The sequence below is a fragment of the Vombatus ursinus genome, unplaced genomic scaffold, assembly GCF_900497805.2.
Source record: "Vombatus ursinus unplaced genomic scaffold, bare-nosed wombat genome assembly UNPS02014799.1, whole genome shotgun sequence".
Classification (NCBI taxonomy): domain Eukaryota; kingdom Metazoa; phylum Chordata; class Mammalia; order Diprotodontia; family Vombatidae; genus Vombatus; species Vombatus ursinus.
The window spans coordinates 25,706,818-25,731,211 of NW_020954577.1; the positions used below are offsets into that span (position 1 = coordinate 25,706,818).

The 24,394-nt window shown below is 40.5% G+C and overlaps 1 protein-coding gene across 1 annotated transcript in view; it reads right to left on the reverse strand.

Annotated features, from left to right (window-relative positions):
* Nucleotides 1-1,440: 1,440 nt before the first annotated feature.
* Nucleotides 1,441-24,394, reverse strand: part of LZTFL1 (leucine zipper transcription factor like 1) — a 32,405-nt gene continuing 9,451 nt past the window's right edge. Inside the window, exons 3-10 of the mRNA XM_027872311.1 lie at nt 21,135-21,329; nt 18,542-18,602; nt 15,962-16,036; nt 14,359-14,424; nt 14,195-14,272; nt 13,143-13,319; nt 5,750-5,853; nt 1,441-3,799 (exon numbers count right to left, since the gene is read on the reverse strand). Of these exons, the coding sequence (XP_027728112.1) occupies nt 3,781-3,799; nt 5,750-5,853; nt 13,143-13,319; nt 14,195-14,272; nt 14,359-14,424; nt 15,962-16,036; nt 18,542-18,602; nt 21,135-21,329 (775 nt within the window). The 3' untranslated portion in view covers nt 1,441-3,780. The remainder of the gene's footprint in view (nt 3,800-5,749; nt 5,854-13,142; nt 13,320-14,194; nt 14,273-14,358; nt 14,425-15,961; nt 16,037-18,541; nt 18,603-21,134; nt 21,330-24,394) is intronic.

Sequence of the window (24,394 nt, forward strand, 5' to 3'; positions counted from 1 at the left end):
GCAGGAATGGGCAGTCTGAGAAAGCTGAAGGACACACCCAGACACTGATGTAAGATGGGGAGGTGGGGGGGCGATGATCGTCCTTCAAGGAATCTCAGATCTGCGGTGGCACCCTAGCATAGCCTTCGTTAGCCAGGCTGAGGGTGATTTGCAGGAAATGGTATAGATATTGAAAATCTAAAGTAAATCAAGACCTAAATGTAATAGATGTTTGTGAAGGGAGGTCACAGAGAGGAAAGAGGCAGGGTGCCTTCCATGGGTACCATATGGGTCCTTTGCCACTGTTCAAGTTGTTCCTGCTTGCCCTTCCAGTAAGATATCACTGGGTGAAGGACTGCCCTTATCCACTACTGCTCTCTCCAAACCCTCCCTTCTTCCATCTTCCCTATGACGGTGGAGGGCACCACCATCCTCCCTGTTCCCCAGGCTCCCAACCCTGGTGTCCCTCTCACCCCAACCCCACCCCATATCCAGCCTGTTGCCAAGGTCTGTCAATTTCCCCTTTACAGCATCTCTATAAGCCCACCCCTCTTCTCTGCTGCTGCCCTCATGCAGACCCTTACCACCTCACAACAGGTTGATCTGTCTGCCTTGTTTCTCCCCACTCCGGTCCATCCTCCACTCAGCAGTCGGTGATCCTCCTAAAGGGCAGCTTTGTCCACGTGCCCCCACCCCTCCCCTTTCCACCTTCCACCTTCTTGTACCTCTCGAGACCCCCACCTCCCCTTTCAATCCACTGACACCGGCCTCCTGTTTCTTGAACAAGACACTCTGTTTCCTGCCTCCTCCCTGGGCATTTTCATTGACCTCTCGCCTGGAATGCTCTTCCTTCTCCTTGCTTCCTGGCTTCAAGTCTCGGCTAAAACCCCACCTTCTACGTGAAGCCTTTCCAGATCCTCTCAATTCTAAAACCTTCTCTGTTAATTATATTGCTAATTTATCCTGTATTTAGCTTGTTTGTGCATGGCTGTCACATCATCTCCCCCATTAGATTGTAAGCTCCTTGAGGGCAGGGGCTCTTTTGTCTTTGTTGGGATCCCCAGCACCAAGCACAGTGCCCGGCACTTACTAAGTACTTACTACTGTCCAGATTCTGTGACTATTCACACATCCATCTTAACCAAAAGTTCTTTGAGTATTAGCTAATAATTAGGCTACCATAATCTACTATGGCCAAATTTCTGCAATCCATTTTCTCAACAGCAGCACAAGACTCTGTCAGGGGCACAGGATCACTGATCTGAGAGTTTAGCTAGTTCACCCCCTCATTTAACACATGAAGAACCCAAGGTCCAGAGACGTCAGGATTTGCCCAACATCCAACGTGAGTGAACGGGAACGCCGGGATCTGAGCCCCTTCCCACGGTCCAACGCTGCCTTTAACAGGGCAGAAGGAGCATCTTCAGTTTAATGTGTAGATATGAGTAACTCTTTTCCTCGTAAGAGAGTTAAGATTTATTTAATACATACAGATTAAAGGTGTCGTACATGATATGAATCAAAAAGATAAACATATAGTGAATAGAAGAAATTCACATGAAGACTCCTTAACTTTTTGATTCTTCCTACAAAGGGTCGGAGTCATTACAATTGAGCAGAAAACTCGTCCTTTCAGAGTAGATGCCGTGACGATAGGAGCTAGGAATAAAATAAGCATTATTATTGAATGGCATATCACTCAGGAGATTGAACTAATATTCCTAAAAGTGGAAAACAAGAGACCTAAAAGAAAAAGAAAACTTCCTTGTTAAATGAGGCATATATTAAAGCTAAAATTTGCAAAGAAATGAGAATTTTACATTTTATTTTGCTGAAGATTGTTAAATGCAGAATTCCAGCTTAGGCTATGAAGCAGCAGCGTGCTGATCTGGACCACATAACAGCCAATTAGTGCACCTGGTGGTGGGTGAGGTGAGATTGGAAGAGCCCAGAATGAAGGCGTTTTGTTAACCTGGGGATGTGCCAACCCAACATGACGGACCAATATTACACTATGCAGAATTACTACCAAGGAACTACCAAAAGGTCAAAGCACGGCTAATCAGTTCTATATGTGACCACTGCAAACATACTCAAACCCTACTAGTGAAAAAATTCACTCCCCAGGTAAGTGGGAGCACGGCTCTGGAATGATCGAGTTTTTGGTCCCAGGATAACATTACCTCTAAGCATTACTGTAAATAGTTAATAGGTCTTGAGAAAGACAATATTGCTAAAATCCGTGCTTAGGGTTCAACAAAAGAGTTCAAAAGGACACTGGGAAGGCTGAGTCACAGAGCTGTAATAAAAGACGCCAAAATCTAAGATAAATGCACATTGAAAACTCTACTTTTCTTCCCCATGGCAGATCGCTTAACAGTTCCTTTGTACTCTTCTGGGGAAAGTTCAACTAATTTTATTCTTGACTTCATAAAAAAAAAAAGTCAAGAATAAAATTTTTATAAGAATATTTTTATATTTTTAAAACACGTTAGAATACATTGTGAGATTAACACGTAGAAACATAATTCAGTGATAATAAGCCTTATCTTAAAAGCCAATTTCTTTCTGGGAGAAAATGATCATTTTGAGGAGAGGAATGACGTCTCTTCAGGCAGTGTTTATTAGGTGTGAGTGAAACATTCTGGTTCCTGAAGAGCTAATTCACTTCTAAAGTGTGACCAATTAACTTGCTGAATAATCAAATGGATTCTCAGGACTGGGTTAAATGCTGGATTTCTGTTAAGGAGATAAAAGTGCACATTCTAATGAGCAATGCAATGCCACCCAGCAAGAAGAAGAAGAATTGGGAGTGTATTTCCCAATTTTTGACACTGTGTGTAACAATGTGGGGTAAAAAATCTAGTTCTCAGGCTTTGACATTCTATGTAATTCAGTCTTAAAAAAAGTACTCTTACTTAGCATGAAGCTCAGGAGAAAATTCTAAGCACCAAAAACTAAAAATGATGCCCTGTGCTCATTTTTTCTAATAATTCCCAATATTCTGACACAGAGCTCTGATTCCTCACTGTGACTGGAGAAGTATAGAGCTGACCTGCCTCCTTTTTGGAAAAAATGGCCTAAAAGGCTCTCGGTAAGATCTCTCACAATCCTTCAAAGCATCCTACCAGGACATCATAGACACTGATTAGACTTGGTCTGATGCTGCTGTACAATAGGGAATTCATGGACATAAATGATGGCTGGTTTAGGTTTAGGCTTCCAATGACAGACAGACTCCTGCTACAAAAGTCCAGAAAAATGCATTAAGGTCAACTTTTAATAAAAATAAATTCAGTTATGTGGAAATAACTCCTTGTACTTCTTTTTCCCCTGGGGAATGCACAGACATATATTGTCAGCTTCCTTAATAGTTACACAAAAGGTATGATTTTTAATACTTACGTCAAAAGGGCAAGATTCTTCTTCCCTTTCCCAGAACAAAATCTTTTCTACACTGAGAAGGAACTCTCACTATTTTCAAAGGAAATTCTATATACAGAAGAGACTTCATATTACCTAAGTGCAAAGAAACTTTGGATGGCAGAGTGATAAGAATCATTATGTTGCCTTCTTTCTAATTAAACAAATGAAAACAGAAATCCTTTTTCTTGAAAAGCAAAAATTAACAACACCCCCTCCCCCTACATTTCCTGAAATAAACCAACGAACAGCCCAACTCATTTAAACATTAGAAAAAGAGGAAAGTGGGCCCAGGCCCTTTCAAGTCCACATCTGAGGATTGCAACGGTCTACATGTCACTTTGTGGCAGTTTCCAAATCACAGAATTTTCATATTTCTTAATCTTCTGTTTCATATCTGAGAAGAAATAAAAGTTCAGATTATGATGTTGACTGTGGTCATTTGGATTTTGAAGATACAAACAACTAAACTATTTTTTCACCTGAACCATATTTGTCAAAAGTACTTTTTACAGTAAAATACTGGAGGTCACATGACCTCTGAGCCTGTCATCTGATCTGTAAAATGGGGACAGTGATACAACCTACTCCCCGCCCCCCCGGAAAGTGCTTTGTAAACATTCAATCTATCATTGCTGATTTTGATGATTAGAGAGCTTCTGTTCCTTTAAGAGAACATTTATATATTTATGCCAATTCAGGCATACAAGTTACAGAACACAGGAACAACTATGGAAGCTGACGATGGCAGAATGGAAAGAAGAGTGGACAGAGAGTTGGACCTGGGTCAGGAAGCCCTGGGTTCAAATCCCATCCCATAAGGGGCAAATCTGTTAAGCTTTCAGCTTCCTCATTTAGAAAATGGGAACAATCAGAAAAACGACATTTACATACTAAAAAAAGCTGGCACTGACATGTGACCTCATCTGAGCCTCTCAAGCTCTGGAGAGGTCAGAGCCCCCATCATTTCCATAACAGAGTGGAGGAAGCTGAGGCTCTCCCCCGCCCCTCCCACCCTCAGCTTCCCCCCAGCAGGGGTCTGAGGCAGGACTGGAATCCAGGCCTTCCTCATTCTAAGTCCAGCACTCCATCCACTGTGCCAATGCTGTGGTCAGACAGGATAATGCATGAATATAAAGCACTCTGCAAACCTTCCTTTACTCTATGAATGTCATTAATGTTATTAATAATAACTGCCTTGTGAGGAGGAGCTCAAGGCGAGATGACCATTTGTCACTGATGCTGACAGCAACAGTCCCTGCCCTGGGTGGGAGGCTGGACCAGATGACCCCTAAAATCCCTTATAAGCCTAAAGGCCTCTAGAATCGTGTGGGAGTCTGAAAAATACCTGTTTGGGAGGGGGCCTTTCTGAGATCCAGAAGACTGACCTGCAAAAAGCTACCTTTGCTCTGGACATGCGTCCCACCACCTTTTTCTGGAAACTTTCACACCCCACGATTCAGTCACTTCCCGGTGACCTGCTAGGTGGGCCATCAGCAGACATGGCCCCCACTGCTCAGAAGCTCGAGAAGGGGAGGGAATCGTCAAGAGGGCCTGGCCCAACCTGAATGGGCAGAATCGCCCCCTCTGATCCTTTTCCTGCTAGCACCGCAGGCTCCAGGGGCCATCCTGGCTGCATCCCCTCTCCATCACGGAAGGCCTCAGGTCCACCCTGATGGGCATCCCAGGGCAGCTGCCTCTTCTGGGAAATCCTCTAGGTCCCCAAACTACTGCAATGGATTCAGTCAGTTTGGTACTTAAAGTATGGAAACTTGGCAAAAGTCTCTTTCCCATTGCAGGTTGAACTTTGTACACCCACTAGTTTGGGTGTGAATAGAACGGCATTCCTGAGAGGCCAGGCTACCACTGTAGAATACCAGGCTGTTAGCAGTTACCTTTTTTAAAGAAAAGATGTGCTTCTACACCAAGTACAATAGAATTTACATAATTATCTATATAATTCAATCAACTTACAGAGCTAATAGGGATAATTCAGGCCAAGGTTCACTTGTTTTTCTCAACAGAAGTCTACTTGCCTGAAGCACCTTAGTAAATGCTTTACTTGGGCAGTTGTTTGTCTGTGTAGGCATGCCATCAGAAGCAGCATGAGCCAGTGGAAAACCACAGAAAACCAGGAATCACGAGGCCTGGGTTCTAACTCTGGCTCCATCCCTTACACTATGTGACCATGACCAGATTAGGTCACTTGTGGGCCTATGTAGGCCCTAGATAGGGCAATGTTCACCCTATCTACCTGACAGGATGTTGTTGGGAGGAAGCTGCAGGTCCTGTGTAAATGTTAATGATCAGTAAGAGGGAAAATTGGCCCACCCAGAGGGCCCCTTACTTTGCCAGCCTTTTCCTCAGGTCTTTAATTTGCTCGTTCTTCTTGGTGAGAATCTCCTTCAGGCTGCGGTACGCGGCCGTCTGCTGGAACTTCTTCTCCAGCTCCTGCTTGTGGAAGAACACCGTCAGTTATGACTGATGACATGATGAAATTTAATTATTCTCTCTTGTTTCAAATGGCACCATCTTATTTAGTTAAGCAAACTCAGGTATCTTCAGGGAAATAATAAGCCTACACTATCCAAAGTTAAAGAAGTCATTTGGTTTCCTAACTACAAACCCTCAAACTAGCACTATTTTGCTGATTACACTGCTAGCCAATGACTCAAACAAGCTCTTTTGCTAGACATGTAAAATTTAAAATATTAAAAGAAATTCAGATGGCAGCTAGCCTTATGAATTCATTGGTACAGAAAACTGTCTCAGGAGGAAAGCCCCTCTGAACAATGTCCCCCAGCACCTTTTTGGAGGCCTGAAGAGCTGCTCCCAGTCCTGAGAGGTACAGTGAGGGGGCCCCACCAATGTGGGTCAGAGGTGGGCCTGAATCCAGGCCTACATGGCACCCAGGCCAGCTCTGTGGCTGCATCACCATGCAGGAACACACACACACACACAACTCCAAAACAAAAACAGTGTTTGTTTTTTAATGTGAATTTTAAGAAACGATTATTTCTCTCTTATAATTAATAACTAATTATTGTATTAGAACCAAGGTTTTTCCCCTTTTCTATTTCCTCATCCAGACATCAACCAGCATGGGAAATCTTAGGTGGAAATTTATTCAGGCCAAGCTCTAAGTTTGGGCTAATGGATGTATTCCTCCTTCATTGTGTTTACTCAGACAGGTCTGGGAAAATGTGGATTCTCCCTTAGGTCCGATAACTGATATGGAAATTGATAAGTCTCTTTATTTCTCTCTCAAGATTTAGGTGCTCCTAGTCACATTCCCCAAGACCCTCATTTTAATATAACCCACCTCCCATTAAAGTATTCATTCTCTATTATTACTTGTTAACCAATCAGAGTTGATTTTCATCCTCAGGTGCACCCCTTTTTCAAAAGATTTTATTTAAAAAAAATACTTGTAAAATAAAAATGTGCATACCCTATGGCCCAGCAGTAGCACTTCTAGCGCTGTATCCCAAAGAGATCATACAAATGGGAAAAGGACCCCCATATACAAAAATGTTTAGAGCAGCTCTTTCTGCGGTGGCCAAGAACTGGAAATTGAGGGAATGCCCGTCAACTGGGGAATGGCTAAACAAGTTGTGGTATATGAATGTAATGGAATACTACTGTGCTATAAGAAATGATGAGCAGGCAGACTTTAGAAAAACCTGGAAAGACTTGTATGGACTGATGCTGAGTGAAGTGAGCAAAACCAGGAGAATGTTGTACACAGTAACAGCCACACTGTTCGATGACTAATAGATTTAGCCCTTCTCAGAGATGCAAGGATCTAAGACAACTCCAAAAGACTTATGATAGAAAATGCTATCCACATCCAGAGAAAGAACTATGGAGTTGGGATGCAGATTGAAGCATGCTATTTGCTCTCTTTTTTTTTTCTTCTTTTTCATTTTGTTTCTTCTTTCTTGTGGTTCCTCCTATTGGTTTTAACTCTAGTTTATCATTCTTTTTTTAAAAAATTATTTATTTTTAGCTTTCAACATTCACTTCCACAAGATTTTGAGTTCCAAATTTTCACCCTATCTCACCCCTCCCCCTACCCCAAGATGGCATGGATTCTGGAATACCCCTTCCCCTAGTCTGCCGTCCCTTCTGTCTCGCCCCTCTTTCTCTTATCCCTTTCCCCTTCTATTTTCCTATAGGGCAGGATAGATTTCTATACTCCATTTCCTGTATTTCTTATTTCCTAGTTGCATGTGAAAACAAATTTTTTTCTTAACATGTGTTTTTAAAACTTTGGGTTCCAAATTTTCTCCCTTCCTCCCTCCCTCCCTACCCTCATTATTTCCCTTAATCCTATCCCGCCCCCCATTTATTCTATTCTTTCTTTTGAACCTGGCTTTCCTCAGAAGCATTTGCTTCTGATTACCCCCTCCCCCAATCTGCCCTTCCCTCTATCATTCCCCTGCTCTCTTGTCCCCTTCCCCTCCTATTTTCCTGTAGGGTAAGATAAATTTCCATATATTGATTCTAATTCTTCTTTACAACATGACCAATGTGAAAATATGTTTAATAGGAATGTACACGTAGAGCCTACAACAGTTTGCATGCCATCTTGGGGAGGGAGGGGGAGAAAATTTAAAACTCAAAAGTTTATGGAAGTGATTGTTGAAAACTAAAAAAAAAGAGTCAAAAAAAATTTAAAAAATACTTGTAAAGATGTTTACTGTCAAATATTGCCAAGATGATACACGACATAGCTATAGAGCATTTACTAATGAACTTCTTAATATGTGCCTATCTCTGTGACATATTATAACATATGATAATTTAATAGGGAAAAAGCATTTTTTAAAAATCACTTTTGTAAAAATGTTATCTGAATTGAAATTAGTAGTAAGTGCTGGTCCAAATGGACTTCCTAATCTTTAGCTTGTAACCTTTGAAAGAACTCTATTGTAATTCTAAGCTTTGGCCAGGGAAATGTGATCTGACCAAACCTGAGCAAAGAAAATGGAAGAGAAATAGCAAAGGTTTGCCATGGAGTTTCACCTCATCCATTGGCCAAAATGGCACACACTGTTTTGTTTGGTTAAACTCATGTCATCTCCAAAAACCAACTGGGCTGTCATCTCAGTCAGTGTTTGGCACTTGTTGAGAAGGTGAAGCTGCAGGTAAAAAAAAAAAAAAAAAGTAAAAGACTTTATAAATACCGAAGGTTCACGAGGTTTGATCTCTTTGGTTACTGAGGGGAAATGAGCCTGTTTTTATTGACTGCTTTCTAGATGTGGTCAATAAAACTGATTTTAATTTATACAGAAACTTGGTCTCTTAACATTTTTTAAATGTCCCAGAATTTAATGTGAATCTTGATCTCTTTCTAGTTCTAGAAATAAAATCAATGAACCACAAATTTTGGAAGCAAGGTTTTAAATTAAGTTCTATGTCTACTTCTGGTAGATATTTGAAATAAAGTAATTTTTCAAATGCAAACTTCATAATAAATTTACTCATATTCTTACCTAATTGAGAAGTAATTTATCCCTGAAGGTGGCTAGATTTTTTAAATTTAATTTAATATTAATATTTTAAATTAATTTAAATTTAAATTAAATTTAAATTAAATTAAATTTAAAATTAATATTTTTCCAATTGCATGTAAACACAATTTTTACCATTCATTTTTAAAAATTTTGAGTTCCAAATTCTCTCCTTCCCTCCTGTCCCCCTCATTGAAAAGGTAAGCAACTGAAGATAGTTTATACATGTGCAGTCATGCAAAACATATTTCTGTATTAGTCATGCTGTAAAGGAAAAGAGACCAAAAACAAAAAAACCAAGAAAAGTAAAGAAACTTCAAAAAAAAAAAAAGGATGTTTCGATCTACATTCAGATCACATCAGTTCTTTCTCTGGAGATGGATAACATTTTTCATCATGAGTCCTTCAGCATTGTCTTGCATCATTACATTGCTGAGAATAGCTGTCATTCACAGTTGATCATCGTACAATACTGCTGTTCCTATGCACAATGATCTCCTGGCTCTGCTCACTTCACTATGTATCAGTTCACACAAGCCTTTCCAGGTTTTTCTGAAGTCTGCCTGCTCATCATTTCTTATGGAACCATAGTATTCCATTCCATTCACATTCACATTCCGCAGCCATGCCCCAACCAATGGGCATCCTTTCAATTTCCAATTCTTCGTCGCCACAATAAGAGCTGCTGTAAATATTTTTGTACATATAGGTCCTTTTAGTTTTTGTCTTTTTTAAAAAATCTCTGTGGGATATAGATCTATTCGTCCTCTATTTCGTTAAATATCCATTTTCCCCCTAAAGGATTATATTCAGTTTTGCAGGGTGGGCAACTCTGCAAAAAAAAGTTGTAAGCCTAACTCCTTTACCCTCCAGAAAAGGTCAAAAGGTATGCACAATTTTATAGCCCTTTGGACATTATTCCAAATTTCTCTCCAAAATGGCTGGATCAGTTCACAATTCCACTAACAGTGCTTTAGTGTCCCAATTTTCCCACATCCCCACCAACACTTATCATTTTACTTTTCTACCATATTAGCCAATCTAATGAGTGTGAAGTGGTGCCTCAGAGTTGTTTTAATTTGCATTTCTCTAATCAATGGTGATTGAGAGCACTTTTTCATGTGACTATATTTGGCTTTGATTTCTTTACAACCTTTGACCATTTATTAATTGGGGAATGACTTGTATTCTTATAAACCTGACTCAGTTGTTTATATATTTGAGAAATGAGGCCTTATCAGAGAAACTGGCTATAATTTTTTTCACAGTTATGATTACTGTGTATTTTCCTCCATCCTACTTTTCACATCTCTCTCTCTCTCTCTCTTTTTCTCTCTCCTTTCACCCTGTGCCTCCTCAAAAATGTTTTGCTTCTGACTACCATCTCCCCCAATCTACTCTTCCTTCCATCATCGTCCCCTCCCTGCCTCTTCTCTTACCCCTTTCTCTGCCTACTTCTCTACAGGGCAAGATAGATTTCTATACCCAACTGAGTATGTATGTTATTCCCTCTTGGAGCAAATTCCAATGAGACTAAGGTTCAGGTAGGTGGCACAGTGGATAGAGTTCCGGCCTTGGAGTCAGGAAAACCCGAGTTCAAATCTGGCCTCACACACTTGATACTTACTAGCTGTGTGACCCTGGGCAAGTCATTTAACCCCAACTGCCTCACCAAAAAGCAAAAAAAAAAAAAAAAGAAAAGAAAAAGAAAAAAAAAGAGAATAAGGTTGAAGTGCTATCCACACCCCCCTCCACTATAAAAGCTCTTTCCTACACCTTTTCTGTGAGATAATTTACCCAATTCTACTTCTCCCTTCCCCCTTCTCCCAGTACATCTCTCTCACTCCTTAATTTTACTTTTTTAGGTATCATCCCATCATAGTCAATTCACATCTGTGCCTTCTATGTATACTCCTTCTAACTGATAAAAGTTCTTAGGAAGTACAAGTATCACCTTTGAAACAGTTTAACCTTATTAAATCCCTTATGATTTCTCTTTCCTGTTTACCTTTTTATGCTTCTCTTGAGTCTTATATTTGAAAGTCACATTTTCTATCCAGCTCTAGTCTTTTCATCAGGAATGCTTGAAAGTGTTCTATTTCATTGAACATTCATTTTTTCCCTCTGACAGATTATACTCAGTTTTGTAAGGCAGGTGATTCTTGGTTGTAATCCTGGTTCCTTTGTCTTCTGGAATGTCATATTCCAAGCCCTCCAATCCTTTAATATAAAAACTGCTAAAAAACTGTGTGATCCTCACTGTGGCTGCATGACATTTCAATAGCTTCTTTAGGACTGCTTGCAATATTTTCTCTTTGACCTGGGAGCTCTGGAATTTGGCTATAATATTCCTGGGAGTTTTCATTTGGGGATCTCTTTTAGAAGGTGAATGGTGGATTCTTTCTATTTCTATTTTACCCTTTGGTTCTAGAAAATCAGGGCAGTTTTCCTTGATAATTTCTTGAAATATGATGTCTGGGCTCTTTTTTTGATCATGGCTTTTACATAATCTAATATTTCTTAAATTATTTCTCCTCAATCTATTTTCCAGGTCAGTTGTTTTTCCAATAAGATATTTCACATTTTCTTCTGTTTTTTCATTCTTTTGAGTTTGTTTTATTGCTTCTTGATGTCTCATAGTCATTAGCTTCCACTTGCCCAATTTTAATTTTTAAGGAATTATTTTCTTCAGTAAGCTTTTGTACCCCCTTTTCCATTTGGTTAATTCTATTTTTTTAAGGAGTTCTTTTCTTCAGTGAATTTTTGTACATCTTTTACCATTTGGACAATTCTGCTTTTTAAGGAGTTCTCTTCCATGGATTTTTGCATCTCTTTTACCATTTGGCTTATTCTGTTTTTTTAAGGTGTTATTTTTTTCAGTATTTTTTTGTGCCTCCTTTACCAAACTGTTGATTCTTTTTTCATGATTCACTCTCATTTCTTTTCCCAATTTTTCCTTTACCTCTATTATTTGATTTTTTAAACTCCTTTTTGAGCACATCCCAGAATTATTTCTGTGCCTGAGATTGGTTCCCATGTTTCTTTTAGGCTTTGAAAGTAGCGGTTTTGACTTTGTTGTCTTCTTCTGAGTTTGGGTTTTGATCTTCTCTGTCACCATTGCAACTTTTTATGGTCAGGTTCTTTTTTGACTGTTGTTTGCTCATTTTTCCAGCCTATTTCTTTACTTTTAACTTTATGGTAAAGCTGGGCTCTGCTCCTGGAGTGGAGGGGCCGCTGTCCTATGCTTTAGGGTTTTTGTGCTACTGCCCTCAGAAATAGTTCTGGGAGTCTGTAAGTTTTCAATTCTTCCAAGTGATATGATCTAAGAGGTGAGGTCACGGGTCTTCCTGGCCTGGGCTCTGGTCTATGAGTGACCATAAGCACTCTTTTCTGCCCTGGAACTGTGACCAGGGTCTCTGCTCTTGCTAGTGCTCCTCCTTACCCCGGGACTGTGATCCAGAACCAAGCATGGACAAGGCAGCAGAGCCCTATTCCCAGTTCCAGCTAAGGGTCCCCCATCTGTGGTCTGGGAGCTCTGGGAGCCACCGCCAACTTGGGTGTCCCTCGGGCCTGCTGCTGCTAGGGTGGTCTGGGGGGTGGTCTGCTCTGGACAGTGTTCCATTCTCACTCTAGCGAAACAGACTTTTCCTGCCCTCCTTCTAAGTTGTCTCAAGCTGGAAAATTGTTTCATCCCATCCTTATGATGGTCTTGTTGCTCCAGAATTCATTTTGAAGTATTATTTTAAAGTTGTTTGAAGACAAACTTGGGAAAGGCCAGGAGAGTCTCTGCCTTTACCCCTCCATCTTGGCTCTGCTTCAAGGTGAGGCTAGATCTCTATAAGCGACTTAAAAAACTATGCCAAAGGCGTAGAAATGCCCTGACATTTAAGACAAATCCTGTTGTTCCACCTTCTGCTTAGTTACAAGGTACAGAAACATAGTAAGTTAGAAAGGAAAATAAAAATACTGATTAATGAATGTAGACAGGGGAGGAAAATTTCACCGAGTTGTTCTGCCCCAGGGAGAAAAGAATCATTGGTTAGCAAACGCTTCAGCATGAAAGGTAGGCCGACTCATTCATACTCCTCTGACCTTGAGAACTTTAGAACGCGGACTAATATCACAGTGTATCCAGTGAGCCCAGTATCTGTCCTGGCCACATTTCTCTAAACCTGATACAACAGATAAAATGAAAACTGAAAGACAAAAACTTTACACTCTGACCTTTTCAGCCACACTCAACTGTTCCTGAGCCTTAAGAAGGTCATGCTTCGTTGACACTAAGTTTTCCTCCAAAGTCTTCTGGTTTTCAGTGCTATCATTCAGTGTCTTCTGAAACTCATTCTTCAGTGCTGCGACTGTGTTTTCCAAGTCACTTATATCCTTTGATCTGATTATTGCCTTTAAGAAGAAGGAACCATAATAAATTTTATGAAGAAATTTGACTGCATGGTTGTATCTCAGAAAACCACAGCAAACTTAAATGATGCTCTGTCTTGGTGCCCACAAAATATACAAGATCTAGAGCAGGCCTTCTTAACCATTTTTGTGTGGTCCTTCCCTCTGGTAGTAGTCACGTGGTGAAACCTAATTCTACGGTGGTTTGCTGATCATAATTGGAGGAAATGTTAAATTTCAGTTAAAAGAGAAAATAAAGATGTCATTTTTTTCCCCCATCTAACTTCATGGATCCTACAAAATTTATCCAAAGACCCCTAGGGGTCTGTGGACTTCCAGGTTAAGAACTCTTGGATCCACAGGAAGAAATTCCGTCCACTGGGTGTATTTTCTATGAAGGAATCACGGCAGGATAGGGACAAAAATAACATGAGAACAGGAGAGGTCACAATCTGTACCAATGGTGGAAGAATCCACATGCCCTAAAGTATTAGGTCATAGCCGGAGAGCTGGACGGGACCTGGGAGGCCATGTAGTGCTGCAGCCTCCTCATTTTGCGGATGAGGAAACTGAGGCCTGGGAGATAAAGGCACTAAGAGTCAGAGGCAGGATCCGAATCCAGAGACAGCACTCCTTCCCTCCTGCTGGCTGAAATTCTGCCTGCCGCCCTGACTGGAGAAGCCCAGAGCGCATGACAGCTTGAGGGATGGGGTGTTCTAGAAGGTCGGAGTGGAAGCAAGAAGGGGGCCAGCTCTCCACACTGAGTGATTCACCTACTTGGGGAACGCAAAGTGAACAACGGGTAATTAAGGGCAGGCTTCTCAGGTTCAGCTGTGTCTAAACAATGTGGGGAAAAGGTCATTTGGAATGATTTCTACCTTCTGGTCTCCCTGGACAATCTGTAAATCCCTTAGTGCTCGCTCTAGTTTTGATTTTTCATCCAATGCATTTGTAGCCTGTGATAAAGTGGAGACAGAAATGTACAGTCATGTAAGCTGCAACTAACTTTTTTAGTAATTTTGTTAAGAAATTTTAAAGTTACCTGCAATTCTATGGCCTTTACCCTTGATTTCAATTTTTCATTCTCTTCCTGAAGTCTTACAATTTCCTTTATAAGCAAAGACAAAGAGAGGTAATTTGAAAATTTAATCTAATCAGATTTTTTTAAATACCAGAAATTATTTTCCTAATTTAAAAAAGTCAGTTTATAAAATATTTTTATAGCTAAAAAAAATTTTGTACATTGGTTCTATCAGTCACAACAACCATTCTCTAGTCTCCCAGGCCAGAAATCCTGGAGACAGCATACACTTTTCTCTCCATCACATCTACAAAGTCTTGCCAAATCCTGTCTTTCCTTGTCTGTGAAATGTCCCTCAGATTCCCCTTTCACATCCATCCTCACTATCAGCGCCCTCCTGGCTCACGGCTAAATCTCTCATTCCTCCCTGCTCTGCCCATTTCTACAGTCCCACTCCCTTTGATCCATGCTGAATGCCAATGCCAGAAAGTGTCCTAAAACACTGCTGTTACCATGTCATGCTCCTGACCATGGACCTTCAATGGTTCCATGTTACAGAAGTCTAGAGAACTAGACTCTCTAGAGAGTCCAGAAAACAAATGGGTACTTTGGTGGAATTTGGATATTAAACAAATATAACAATTGTTTTCCCTGGAATTTATCCCCTGCCTTCCACACTACATTTATATCTGAAAGGGATTCTCTTAGTGTCACAAGTAAAGCTTCTAGTATGAGTTGGCTAAAAAGGAAACAAAATAAACTGAAGGCTTAAAAAAATCCTTATCTTTTTTTTTTTTAAACAGGTAAAGATCTCCCTAGCCAGACAACCGTGAACACTGTATGCGTTCTTCAAGACCCTCCATAATTGTATTTTCTACACCTCCCCAGAATATAACCAGTCAAGGGAGCACACTCAGTGAACTCCAGAACATTCCACCCCCAGGCCTCTGCTCATGCTGTTTCTTCTGCCTGGACTGCCCTCCTTGGGCTGTCCAAATATTATTCATCCTGTGAAGAAAGCCCAGCTCCGATCCTCCCTCCTCTGTACTCTAAGGCCTCATGAATTGCTGCCTTCCCTAAACATTTCCCGCACATGTGTTGTCAGGAACCAAATGGTCAGCACTCACAGACCTAATTGGTCTGTTCTTATTGGGTTCCACCTCCCCAGCTACACTGTTAATACCTTAGGAGCCAATTGTATTTACATATAATACTAGGAACACACAAGATACTCAGCAAATATGTGCTGACTGAATGACATGACAAACAAAAACTTGTGAAATACCTTAGAGAACTGAAAAAGAACAACCTCGTAATCACAGTGAAAAGACAGAATGTTCAAATGTAGATGAATACGTGTCTCCAATCCCAACGAGAAATCATTTTACTAAAAACAGATTCACTAAAGCACTTAGCTCACCTGCTGGTCTTGTCAGGTACTTCCCTCTTCTGGGACACTGGGATACGATTTGGTACATTAGGATCACAAGGATTCAATATGCCCAGTGAACCCAACATGTAAATCATCTACTCTACGGCCTGGTCTAGCTGCCAAGGAATGACTTGAGCACCAAGACTAGAATTAGCTGATTTAAAACCCACTATAAAATGATGGTAAACTTACCTTGTTTAGGAGCTCTGACGTTCCACCTTCATTAAGTGGAACAAGTCTTGATGGCTTCATGTTCTCTGATTTAGACTAAAAATTAAATTTAAAAAATGAAAATGGAATAGAATAAAATTTTTATGATCTCTAAAATTAAGCGACCCTTCATACGTTATAGGTCATAAAAACAATAGCTAATATTTATATAATGCTTTGAGATTTGTGGTACGTGATGTGAAGACATCACCAATAACTGCCTGTGGAATTTAATAAGCATTTAACGAACATTTGTTAACTGACATTGTGTTACCCCTTATTCTTGAGGAAGGCTATAGTAAAGACCTCATTTTCCATATTAGTTGCTCTTCAGATAAAGAAAAAAATCAATTATCCAAATCTATAACACCCATTCATTTTTATAGTTTTATTGTTTACAAAGTGCTCTCATATAAACAGGATATACCCTTAACTTTTAGTTTTACTATTTATAATTTTAATATATAGATACATAATACATATATACGTGGGTATGTATGTATGTATATGTGTATGTATGTATACATAAAAACACATTTGCTCATAGCAGCAGCAGCCCCCTGAAGAAGCAGCTCAGTGCAGTGGGCACTGCGTGACCTTGGGCAGGTCTTTTCCCCTCATGAGGCCTCAGTCATCTTGTCTGCAGCTCTTCGAGGATGCTCCAGGTCACCCAGAGATCAGCAGAGCTGGGGCCAGGGCCTGTGGCCTTTAGCACTGCCTCTTGTGACAAACAGCATTATTAATCTATACAATTCAATGACTAAAGAAATTTCCAAAAGAACTTTGAGAAATTACTTATCCTGCACTTTACAATTTAATTTTCTTCAGTGTACAGTAATATTTCCATTATATGACAAGGGAAAAAGTATTTTGTTTAGCCTGATTTTCCAGTTAACTGACACAATCTATTTTGTCAATGACATTTCCTTTTCCTTACCAAGGATGTCCTGATACTAACTCAGAAAAGTCTCCCAGTTGATCTTCCACATGTTATTTTAAAATTATAGCATATCCTAGCTGTGTGACCCTGGGCAAGTCACTTAACCCCAGGGAAGTCATTTAACCCCAACTGCCTTGCAAAAAAAAAAAAATTATAGCATACTGAAAGAGGCCTGAGAAAAATAAAATTAGGAGATTCTCTGAAGGCTAAATTGAATAAATCTTGAAGGAAAAATTAAACCTTTCTTGAAAACATCACAAAAAAAACAGAAGGTTTTAGAGGTCACTGAAAAATTATACGTATTTCAAGAGTAGAGTTTAGTTAGAAATGTCAGAAGCTATGTGTGCTTCTGTAAAACAATGAGGTAATTATTAAAGTATTTCATAAAATAAATGATAAAAATGCCAATTTCAAGCTCTTGGTAATAATCATCACTTTCCATAATGGCTTCCTTACAAGAACCCTGTGAAGTGGCACTGTAATATAAGCATCCTCTCAACTCCCACCGCCATGCAAACGGGAGATACTGGAGGCAGAATTCAAACCCAAACCTCACCCCAAAGATCTGCAGTCTTTCCATTATGTCATGCTGTTTTTCAAGATCTGATCTCTTAGCCAGCTGAAAAAGGCCGAGAGAGAAAGGACCCTTCTTAGAAAAGGAAGGGCCGCTGGGTGAGGAAGCCCTGGCCAGAGCAGACCCCAGGTTTCCCTCCCCTCTTCGGTTGGCTTTATGACCTGTGACATGTGCATGTTCCTCCACAGTGACCTCTAAAGCTTTCTTACTTCATAGAAAAGATTCCAAAGGCAGCTTTTGAGCTCTTCTCTAGCTTTCTAGCTTAGACTTCAGGGTTCACTGTGGCAGAGGGGGCTTGAGGCTTTATTTGGCCTTTCAAGGCTTGATTAGTTAAAGCAGACACCTGGGTTTGAGATTTTCTAGACAATTGGTACTCAGGGAAATGATGCAATCATGAGCTTTTTTGTTATGTAGTGCCCCACAAGCAAGTAACCAGATTCAGGGGGCAGGAGAGAACAGGTTATTGGTGCCAGATGCAGGAGGGGATATTCCTAATCAGACCCCTAATATTCCTAATCGACTGGGGCAGAAAAGTTCTCAGGGTCCCTCATCGATGCTCAGGTAGGAGGAGCATCTTTACGAGGAGCACAAACTATAGGAGGGTCTGATGTTAACTCTAAGGCCAGTGCAAATAGATCAAGAGTTCGTGCAGTCACAAAGCTGCAAGCTCTGTCTGACACAGAGTTAACAAAGCAAACTGTCTGTTTTGCCTCTATGCTTCTATGGTCATTAGCCTGAGTGTCTCCATATTAGAGTTCTATTATTATAAATATAATATAATAAATATGAACTATAAATAAAATAATATAAAATAAAAATAATATGTTATAAATATAATAATTATAAATATAATATAATTACAAACTATAATCAAATAATCCCACATCAAAAATATAAAGTTTATAATTATCACACTTGAACATACTCATAGATTATCTAAGGGTTAGGAGCAGAAACAGGACAGGGAAGAAAGGAAGCACGGATTGGGGGATGGGGAGGAGGGTAGGACTGAGTACTAATATTGGGATTCTGAATAATCAAACTTTACCTTTTTATTTGAAGTGGTAAATTCTGCTTTTTCAAATTCTGCAACTTGTTCTAATAATTCTCTTGAAGAAATAAACAAAAATGCTTATACTGACAAGAAAACAATTGCTTTAACATGTCTATCCATTTAAGAAACATACAAATCCTATAATACACAAGAGTATAAAAGACAATTTCTTCAAAGTTTCTATTTACAACAACAAAACTGATGTAAAGAGACTGGCTGACACCATGGCCTCATGACAATGCAGTGACATAAAGAGTGGCCTGGGGCCTAGCCAAGTCTCCCCATCTCTTTGTTCACCTCACTTACTCCTGGAGTAGAGCAGGATGAACAAAATGCTGCCACACAGATTTTTTCATGCCCCATGATTTTATGTAAACAAAGAGAAGGGTTGGGGAGCTGGGCCTGGCACTATTCCTATAGGGGAGGAAACTCCCCTTCACCCACACGGTTAGATCTACGTCCCTCTAACTTACAGTCTAGACACTGAGAGCTAAGTAAGCCACACACGGCTCACATTTCCGTACGCGCCAAAGGCAGGACCCAAGCCCAGGTCCTCCTGGCTTCAAGGCCAGACCTCTCTGTGCTGCTCCATGCTGCCTCTTATTAACAGATACAGAAACAGTAAGCGCTAGCATTTACACAGCGCTTTATGGATATTATTACCTAGTTTGGTCCTCACAACCACCCTGGGAGGAAGGGGCTATTTTTGTTGTTGCTGCTCAGTTGTTTCAAACTCTCTGTGACCCCATTTAGGGTTTTCTCAGCAAAGATCCTGGAGTGGTTTGCCATTTCCTTCTCCAGATCATTTTACAGATGAGGAAACTGAGGCAAACCGGGTGAAGTGACTTGTCCAGGGTCACACAGCTAGTAAGGGTCCCAGGCCAGATCTGAATTCAGGTCTTCCTGACTCCAGGCCCAGGACTCCATCCACTGCGCCACCCAGCTGCCTCCAACTGAGGTGCTATTATTATCCCTATTTTACAGATAAGGACTGTGGTAGATAAGTAATAATAACTGAGGAGACGATCCAAGCTATGTGATTTACTAACAAAACAGGCACAATGAATGGTCAGTGGGTCACTGGACTCCGCAGTCAGCCCAGATTTCTATCAATTCAAAACTATCAAATAATTCCAATTAATTCTGGTATACAAGAGGAGGTAACCTGATTTCTAATTGGAGGAATGATTAGTGGCTCTTTGAGTTGAGAGGGGTGATTTCCTGAAATCAGAGAACAGGCATCCCACTCCCCTCAGGCGTCTGTATTCAATCAAAGCAACACGGAAACAATAACTGATTTAGTCCGGGGCCAGTTTTCAGGTGAGACATGTGGGTTGCTTGGGATATACAATTGTGAGAAAACTCCTTGCATCAGTCTGGATCTGACCAGGTCTCTGGTCAGCATGACCGAGGTCCTTGGTAAAAGGTCTTTAAGCGGCAGAGAGAAGCGGTCCGGCTTCCCAGCCATGCAGGGCTAGGTTCCAACAATGCAGTACAGTTTCCTCCCAATTCCCACAATTGAAATAAAAGTTTTCTCACAAGACAAATATTGGACTAGACCCATAATTAAAAAGAAAGGGAACTGAGCTAGCTCCAGAATTGAGTCACAAGATGGAGTCAGTGTGGTTTACTCAATTCCACAGAACACTTGAGACAGACAGAGGTTAAGTGACTTGTCCAGGGTCACATAGCTAGTGTCTGAGGCCAGATTTGAACTCAGGTCTTTCTGACCTCACCTTTCTGACCTGAATCAGATCTCTATTTCTGACCTCTATTCACTGTGCCACTTAGTTGTCTAAATAAATGCTAGTGAAGGACTGGGAAGATATAATAATTTATCAGGAATCCATGTGACATTAATGGAGAATTACTACAGTTTAACTCTAGATTATTTGTGCCCAGATGATATACTTGGTGGATAATAAGTTTTGAGTTGAGGCAAATTCTCTCTCTCTATCTCCTCCACTCCAGTCAGTTTCTTAGAGGCATTTCCAACTATTCTAAAGTTTTTTGTCTCAGTCCCTGTCCTGTATCTCTCAACACTAAGTAGACTGATTTATTAAGTATAAATCTTTATACTTAATGTCATATAATGATTAAATTTAGTCAAAGCATTTATTTTACCTGAGATCCCAAAAAGATCACTAATATCATTCAAAGAGATCAAGAAGACTGATATTTCCATATAACTGCACTATGTACTGCTAGGAGTTTTCAGATGATCAAAAACTACTTATGTGTCACTTTCTGTTTAAGGACAAATTGACAGATTCCTAATGCTACTCATTAGAAAAAAGAACCTCTGAAATAGATGTCATCTTTTACATCTTTCAAAAGATGTTATCTTTAGAAAAAGTTTTCAAATATTTAATGACCTTTACCTTTCAGATGACTTTTGTGTAGAACACAGATAACACTAATTCTCACAATTTAAGAGATTAGCATAATCTAGCACTTATGCAAATATTTTCCCCCTTGCCCTAGTTTCTTCACACACTAAAAGAAAATCTGATCTGCAATAACACACCTTCCTTAGGGAAACACTATAGCCTGCTATGCTTACAATCACAGGCGTAAGTGATCTTACCGATTTTCCAGCTCTGAGATGTCCGTCTGGAGCTTAAGGTACCACTTCTCCGCCTGTGAAAACAGCTGCCGGAGAAGCAGCACGTTGGTACAGGAAGTGTTGATGAGCTCAGACTCTACTTCACTGTGAACCACACCCTGCAATTCATTCAGAACATGGGTTACTTCATCCGCGGTGAAGGTCTCGTCTACCAGCCTACATTTAGAAAGGAAAAGAAAAGAAAAGAAAAAGACAAAAAACTACTTTTAAATAAAATCACCAAAATGATCGACAAAATTGAACTGAAAATAACAAGTCTTCGCCTCATGTCATTTATCACAGTACTTGGCATATGGAAAGGTGCTTAACAAATACTTTTTTCAAAAAGAGTAGATTATCATTTGAAACACCTTATAAACAATTTTCTAAATAATAACAACTCATATTTCAGCAGCACTTTGAGATTTCCTCCCAAAAACACTGAGAGGAGAGTAGTGCAAGTATTATCAGTGCAGTCAACCAGCATTTACCAATCACCTCCTGTATCAGGCCCTGTGCTAAGCACTGGGAACACAAAGGCAAAAATTGTCCCCACTCTCAATTCATCTATGGCCTCTAGACTACTAAGGGTCATGGCTGGGCCTTGAACCCAGCCTTCCCTGCTTCCAGGGCTGGGCTCTGTCCACTTAGAAAAACACCAAAAGAAAGTTGAAGGTGGATCAGTCCATCCCATCAGTGATTAGAGTGATTCTTTAATATATGTACATAAATAATACAGTATCTCTGCATCCTTAGGCATACTTCATTTTTTTTTTTCAGCCAGGGACAAGGTTTATTAAAGGTCCACCATATTGGCCAGACTCTTAAGGAATCTGAACATTTATGAGCTAATGGCTAGGTTCTTAAGGAATCTGAGCTTTTGGCTAGACTCTTGGGAATCTGAGTACCTTAATGGAGACAAGATGGACCTCATATACAGAAGGGCTGTGGGAGGGACCTAGGGATCCAAGGGAGAATGGAGTCTAGATAGGATTAGGAGTGGGAAGTGGCCAGGGGTAACAGAATTGGGAGATAGGGCATAGGCAATGAAAGGCCAGTGGATGGGATTATAGGTTCCGGCAAAATCCAGAGATTTGGCCATGTGAGAAAGTCCAGGGCTTTTCCTTTCTGGGGTCCAGATCCCAACCCCATCATCTCCCCCTCAAACAAATGGGACCCAAATTCTTTTGGGGTAAGTGGCGAAGGTTTCAGCTTCTGAAACTGCTTCCTGCTGGCAAGGGGCGTAGAGCTGCCCCTGCCTCTCTGGGTCCTGTTTAAGGGGTCAGACTTCGAGTTCAGTGGGCGAGAAAACCTTGGACTGAGTTGGAGGTTGGTAGCCTGAGCAATCATCTGGAAGTTGATGGCTAGGTCCTGGGAGGAGACAAACCTTCCAGTCTTGGCTGGAGAAGAGATTGGGATTACGCAGTTCTTCCCGGCCAGGGAACCACATGATGAGGTCTAGAGGTTTAGGGGTGCTGGGACCCCAAAATCATGACACGAGGGTCTTGCCCAAATGAATTCTACCCAAGCCTTCTTTCAGCCAGAGACAAGATTTATTAAAGAGCCACCACACTGGCCAGACTCTCAAGAAATCTGAACATTGGTGCGCTATTGGCTAGGTTCTTACGGAATCTGAGCTTTTGGTTAAACTCTTAAGAATCTGAGCCCCTTAGATATACTTTAAAACCTATCACTTCTTTTCTTTAGTTGAGCTTTTCAGCTGAAAAAAAGTTCAATTCTCTCTTAAATGAGTCTGATTTTTATATATTTTAACACTCAACCTGAGTGGTTCAGCAGTTCTTTTTTGCTGTTTTCTCTTTCTAAATAAATAAACAAGAGTATAAACCTACTTAAGTTTTGCTATGTGTGTATGTATAAAAAAAGTTCAACTCTCCTCTTAATAGTCTAAAGGCCCAAAGACAGAAAAGGAACCCATTTTGAACTCCAGCAACAAAATCTATCCAGTTAAAACCACAACTCTCTCCTCTGCCCCTTCAAACAAAAAGGCCTCCTCTGGGAGATCAGAATCAGTTCTCACACTCAACTCTCCTGTAATGTCTAACAGTCTTGGAAAAGAGTTGAGAGCCTAGGGGAGATCCTCCAGAAAGCCTCTGAGCATCATCCTTCCTACCCTTCAGAAAATACAAACCAGACATGGAAAAAAAAAAATCCCTAAAGTGATGCTCTTCCTCTTCTCTCAGGCCATCTTTTCACTAGTTAGAGTGGACTCCCTTCCCCCTCTCACTCACCAAAGCATTCCATAAACGTTAGCTGCTGTTGGCACTAACAGCAATCATTCTCGTGACTTTTTCAGGATTTAGGGACCCCCATTATCTTGTCACTGAACTGATTCTGAAAAAGGTTATTCAGTAAAAACTAAGTTGCATCAGGGTATCATCATACTGTCATAATTCAGGTTATCCACCAATGCATCACCACCTTGACTGGACTATACAGAATGACTTACTTATCCAGGAGAAACCAGCTATTTCCCTTATGTGAATTTCCTAAATGATAGAGTCTTATCCCTTTAAGGACCTCACCATTTTAATTTTAACTACTCTTGACAGAAACCTCTTAAGAGAGCTGGTTGAACATCCTTTAATGATTTCTTGAGTACTTCGGGTTGAGGACTGCACTGGTGGAGAGTTTCCTCACCAAGGACTTCTCTGTGCCATGAAATCACAGGCCCAGTCTCCATCCCTAACCTCAGTGCCCCAAAGTGCCAGAAGTACAGCAGGCACTTAATAGAGCTGGTCGACTGATTAATTAGTGATGTTAGTAGGGACTACTGTGCTGTGAAGGGCCACTTTGTCCTACTCAAGACAACAGATTGCTGTGCTTTGCTAATTCTGTGCTCCATTCTTGGTTTTCCTATTGCTTATAAGCTGTGTGACTCTGGGCAAGTCACTTCACCCTTTTGCCTCAGTTTCTCATCTGTAAAATGGGCTGGAGAAAAAAAAAGGCAAACCACTCTAGTATTTTTGCCAAGAAAATCCCAAATGGGGTCACGAAGAGCATCCATGACTGAAAAATGACTCAACGACAGACTTCCCATTGTAGGCTGTCATGGTACTTGCCTCTAACAGTCTCCCCTCACCCCATGCCTACCGTATAATTTCTTCCTTTGATATGTTGTGTGACAAGAAATAAGGCAGCCTAAGTTGTTGAAATTGTGTGTTAAACAAGAGTTAATCTGATAGTTTTTCCTGATTTTGTTTTGTTTTTTATAAAGGAGGCTA